The sequence below is a fragment of the Hyla sarda genome, chromosome 9 (genome assembly GCF_029499605.1).
Source record: "Hyla sarda isolate aHylSar1 chromosome 9, aHylSar1.hap1, whole genome shotgun sequence".
Classification (NCBI taxonomy): domain Eukaryota; kingdom Metazoa; phylum Chordata; class Amphibia; order Anura; family Hylidae; genus Hyla; species Hyla sarda.
In genome coordinates this window covers 176,662,458-176,668,248 of record NC_079197.1, presented here as the reverse complement: position 1 = coordinate 176,668,248, position 5,791 = coordinate 176,662,458, and the positions used below count along the sequence as shown (strand labels likewise).

Here is a 5,791-nt window from a genome sequence, read left to right as displayed (position 1 = left end):
TATCGGGGTGTATTAGTATGACAGGTGAGGGGAATATATCGGGGTGTATTAGTAGGACAGGTGAGGAGGATATATCGGGGTGTATTAGTAGGACAGGTGAGGGGGATATATCGGGGTGTATTAGTAGGACAGGTGAGGGGGCTATATCGGGGTGTATTAGTATAACAGGTGAGGGGGATATATCGGGGTGTATTAGTAGGACAGGTGAGGGAGATATATGGGGGTGTATTAGTAGGACAGGTGAGGGGGCTATATCGGGGTGTAACCCATCGCCCTCCAGCTGTTCCCCTCAGGCACTGCGCTTCCCGCCTTGTCTCATCGCTTTTGTCCTCTCAGGCACCGCCCGTTATATACGCACGGCCGTAGAACACGCCCCTCATTTGCATGCCCTCGCGCGCTTCTATGCCCCGCCCACTTGATTTGCATGCGCGCTCCCGTCGCGGTCGCCAGGCTGGGGATCTCCTTGGTGACGTCACGGTGACGCGGCTCCCCCCGGTTTCCATGCTGCACAGGTGACGGCGGCCGCCATATTGGCGGAGCCTGTGGCTGCGGGGACCGGGAACAGGCGAATCGGGAGGGGGATTTTTCACCTCTCCGCTCCCCCGTTAGGAGCTGGCGGGGGGTGCGTGGACCGAGCCGCCCGTGAGGGGGATGCCTCAGCGGCTCAGTCATCTGGAGGATCCGGGGATGAACATGGAAGTGTACGGGACCGGCGGGAGTGAGGTGTGTCCGCTGCCCGTGTCTTGTGTGCCCCCCGGTATCCTGCCCGTGTCTTGTGTGCCCCCCGGTATCCTGCCCGTGTCATGTGTGCCCCCCGGTATCCTGCCCGTGTCATGTGTGCCCCCCCGGTATCCTGTCCGTGTCATGTGTGCCCCCCGGTATCCTGCCTGTGTCATGTGTGCCCCCCGGTATCCTGCCCGTGTCATGTGTGCCCCCCCGGTATCCTGCCCGTGTCATGTGTGCCCCCCCGGTATCCTACCCGTGTCACGTGTGCCCCCGATATCCTGCCCGTGTCATGTGTGCCCCCCGGTATCCTGCCCGTGTCATGTGTGCCCCCCGGTATCCTGCCCGTGTCATGTGTGCCCCCCGGTATCCTGCCCGTGTCATGTGTGCCCCCCGATATCCTGCCCGTGTCATGTGTGCCCCCCGATATCCTGCCCGTGTCATGTGTGCCCCCCGGTATCCTGCCCGTGTCATGTGTGCCCCCCCCATATCCTGCCCGTGTCATGTGTGCCCCCCCCATATCCTGCCCGTGTCATGTGTGCCCCCCGGTATCCTGCCCGTGTCTTGTGTGCCCCCCGGTATCCTGCCCGTGTCTTGTGTGCCCCCCAGTATACTTCCCGTGTCTTGTGTGCCCCCCGGTATACTTCCCGTGTCTTGTGTGGCCCCCGGTATCCTGCCCGTGTCATGTGTGCCCCCCGGTATCCTGCCCGTGTCATGTGTGCCCCCCGGTATCCTGCCCGTGTCATGTGTGCCCCCCGGTATCCTGCCCGTGTCATGTGTGCCCCCCGGTATCCTGCCCGTGTCATGTGTGCCCCCCGGTATCCTGCCCGTGTCATGTGTGCCCCCCGGTATCCTGCCCGTGTCATGTGTGCCCCCCGGTATCCTGCCCGTGTCTTGTGTGCCCCCCGGTATCCTGCCCGTGTCTTGTGTGCCCCCCGGTATCCTGCCCGTGTCATGTGTGCCCCCCGGTATCCTGCCCGTGTCATGTGTGCCCCCCGGTATCCTGCCCGTGTCATGTGTGCCCCCCGGTATCCTGCCCGTGTCATGTGTGCCCCCCGGTATCCTGCCCGTGTCTTGTGTGCCCCCCGGTATCCTGCCCGTGTCTTGTGTGCCCCCCGGTATACTGCCCGTGTCATGTGTGCCCCCCCGGTATCCTGCCCGTGTCATGTGTGCCCCCCGGTATCCTGCCCGTGTCTTGTGTGCCCCCCGGTATCCTGCCCGTGTCTTGTGTGCCCCCCGGTATCCTGCCCGTGTCATGTGTGCCCCCCGGTATCCTGCCCGTGTCATGTGTGCCCCCCGGTATCCTGCCCGTGTCATGTGTGCCCCCCGGTATCCTGCCCGTGTCATGTGTGCCCCCCGGTATCCTGCCCGTGTCATGTGTGCCCCCCGGTATCCTGCCCGTGTCTTGTGTGACCCCCCTGTATCCTGCCCGTGTCTTGTGTGACCCCCCTGTATCCTGCCCGTGTCATGTGTGCCCCCCCCCGGTATCCTGCCTGTGTCATGTGTGCCCCCCCCCCGGTATCCTGCCTGTGTCATGTGTGCCCCCCCCGTGTCATGTGTGCCCCCCGGTATCCTTCTTGTGTGCTCCCCATTATCCTGCCCGTGTCGTGTGCCCCCCGGTATCCTGCCCGTGTCTTGTGTGACCCCCCTGTATCCTGCCCGTGTCATGTGTGCCCCCCCCCGGTATCCTGCCCGTGTCATGTGTGCCCCCCCCGGTATCCTGCCCGTGTCATGTGTGCCCCCCCCCCCCCCCGGTATCCTGCCCGTGTCATGTGTGCCCCCCCCCCCCCCCGATATCCTGCCCGTGTCATGTGTGCCCCCCCCGGTATCCTGCCCGTGTCATGTGTGCCCCCCCCCCCTTTATCCGGCCCGTGTCATGTGTGCCCCCCCCCCCCCGGTATCCTGCCCGTGTCATGTGTGCCCCCCCCCCCCCGGTATCCTGCCCGTGTCACGTGTGCCCTCCCAGTATCCTGCCCATGTTATCTGTCCCCCCCGTCTCCTGCCAGTCTCCTGTGCCCCCTGTCTCCTGCCCGTGTCCTACCCCCTTATCCTGCCTGTACTCTGCCATGATTCCCCCTCACACTCTGCCCCCCGTGTGGGTCGTTTGCCACCATCATACGTGTAATATTACAGTATTTTATCTGCTGCCCAATGTGTTCTGTTCCCTATGACCTCGGGATTACGATGATTCTGTAAAGTTTTAGCATTTTTCCCATCCGCTCTTTTTGTATTTTTGTCGCCATATACAGTGATATATAAGTATTCAGCCTCCTGTGTCGCCATATACACTGATATATAAGTATTCAGCCCCCTGTGTCGTCATATACACTGATATATAAGTATTCAGCCTCCTGTGTCGCCATATACACTGATATATAAGTATTCAGCCCCCTGTGTCGTCATATACACTGATATATAAGTATTCAGCCTCCTGTGTCGCCATATACACTGATATATAAGTATTCAGCCTCCTGTGTCGCCATATACACTGATATATAAGTATTCAGCCTCCTGTGTCGCCATATACACTGATATATAAGTATTCAGCCTCCTGTGTCGCCATATACACTGATATATAAGTATTCAGCCTCCTGTGTCGCCATATACACTGATATATAAGTATTCAGCCTCCTGTGTCGCCATATACACTGATATATAAGTATTCAGCCTCCTGTGTCGCCATATACACTGATATATAAGTATTCAGCCTCCTGTGTCGCCATATACACTGATATATAAGTATTCAGCCTCCTGTGTCGCCATATACAGTGATATATAAGTATTCAGCCTCCTGTGTCGCCATATACACTGATATAGAAGTATTTAGCCTCCTGTGTCGCCATATACACTGATATATAAGTATTCAGCCTCCTGTGTCGCCATATACACTGATATATAAGTATTCAGCCTCCTGTGTCGCCATATACACTGATATATAAGTATTCAGCCTCCTGTGTCGCCATATACACTGATATATAAGTATTCAGCCTCCTGTGTCGCCATATACACTGATATATAAGTATTCAGCCTCCTGTGTCGCCATATACACTGATATATAAGTATTCAGCCTCCTGTGTCACCATATACACTGATATATAAGTATTCAGCCTCCTGTGTCGCCATATACACTGATATATAAGTATTCAGCCTCCTGTGTCGCCATATACACTGATATATAAGTATTCAGCCTCCTGTGTCGCCATATACACTGATATATAAGTATTCAGCCTCCTGTGTCGCCATATACAGTGATATATAAGTATTCAGCCTCCTGTGTCGCCATATACAGTGATATATAAGTATTTAGCCTCCTGTGTCGCCATATACACTGATATATAAGTATTCAGCCCCCTGTGTCGTCATATACACTGATATATAAGTATTCAGCCTCCTGTGTCACCATATACACTGATATATAAGTATTCAGCCTCCTGTGTCGCCATATACACTGATATATAAGTATTCAGCCTCCTGTGTCGCCATATACACTGATATATAAGTATTCAGCCTCCTGTGTCGCCATATACACTGATATATAAGTATTCAGCCTCCTGTGTCGCCATATACAGTGATATATAAGTATTCAGCCTCCTGTGTCGCCATATACACTGATATATAAGTATTCAGCCTCCTGTGTCGCCATATACACTGATATATAAGTATTCAGCCTCCTGTGTCGCCATATACACTGATATATAAGTATTCAGCCTCCTGTGTTTCCTATGGGAGCCTTGACCCGTAACGCTGGACTTTGTATATTGTGCTTTTTGTTGCTACTTTATATCATTTTGTATTGAAGATTTTGTCACGTTGTGTTGCTTTGGACGTGTCCACATATTGTCATGTTATGTCTATAACCTACCTGTGTGTGGCGCTCATTATCTGTTGTCCACAAACATAAGTTTTGCACCTTTCAGATTTTGGGGAAGATTTAGCGTCTTATTCATAGAGAATAGTTTTTGTTTTATTTTGTCCAACTCAAAAAGTAAAAGTGTTATATGGTATGTGTACTCAGAAACTAGCAACCTACCCTGACCCAGTCCAGCCAACACAGCTGAGGGTTCGTTACAGTGTAGTCATACATCTCTGTCACACATCCTCTGCTGTCAGATCCTTTTCACATGAAGCAGAAAGAAGCTGCACAGAACAAGCATTGTCACAGATTCCCGCTCGCTCTGGCTGTTGCCGTCTCTGGGAATTTTGGGCAAAAAAGTATTTATTCAGCCCCCAATTGTACAAGTTCTCCCCCTTATAAAGATGAGAGGCTGTAATTTTCATCATAGGTTATAACCTCAACTATGAGAGACAGAACGAGAAAAAAATCCATAAAATCACATTGTCTGATTATTAAAGAATTTATTTGCAAATTATGGTGGAAAATAAGTATTTGGTCAATAACAAAAGTTTATCTCAATACTTTGTTATATCCCCTTTGTTGGCAATGACAGAGGTCACATGTTTTCTGTCTTCACAAGGTCTTCACACACTGTTCCTGGTATTTTGGCCCATTCCTCCATGCAGATCTCCTCTAGAGCAGTGATGTTTTGGGGCTGTCGCTGGCAATACGGACTTATAACTCCCTTCAAAGGTTTTCTATGGGGTTGAGATCTGGAGACTGGCTAGGCCACTCCAGGACCTTGAAATGCTTCTTATGAAGCCACTCCTTCATTGCTTGTGTTTGGGATCATTGTCATGCTGAAAGACCCAGCCATGTTTCATCTTCAATGCCCTTGCTGATGGAAGGAGGTTTTCACTCAAAATCTCACGATATATGGCCCCATTCATTCTTTCCTTTACACGGATCAGTCGTCCTGGTCCCTTTGCAGAAAAACAGCCCCAAAGCATGATGTTTCCACCCCCATGCTTCACAGCAGGTATGGTATTCTTAGGATGCAACTCAGCATTCTTTCTCCTCCAAACACGACAAATTGAGTTTTTACCAAAAAGTTCTACTTTGGTTTTATCTGACCATATGACGTTCTTCCAATCCTGTTCTGGATCATCCAATTGCTCTCTAACAAACTTCAGACGGGCCCTGACATGTACTGGCTTAAGCAGGGGGACACGT

At 52.2% G+C, this 5,791-nt stretch overlaps 1 protein-coding gene across 1 annotated transcript in view; it reads left to right on the top strand.

Annotated features, from left to right (window-relative positions):
* Positions 1-445: 445 nt before the first annotated feature.
* The window catches only part of RPS6KA6 (ribosomal protein S6 kinase A6), a 95,440-nt gene continuing 90,094 nt past the window's right edge, over positions 446-5,791 (top strand). Inside the window, exon 1 of the mRNA XM_056538918.1 lies at positions 446-723. Coding sequence (XP_056394893.1) covers positions 652-723 — 72 coding nt within the window. The 5' untranslated portion in view covers positions 446-651. The remainder of the gene's footprint in view (positions 724-5,791) is intronic.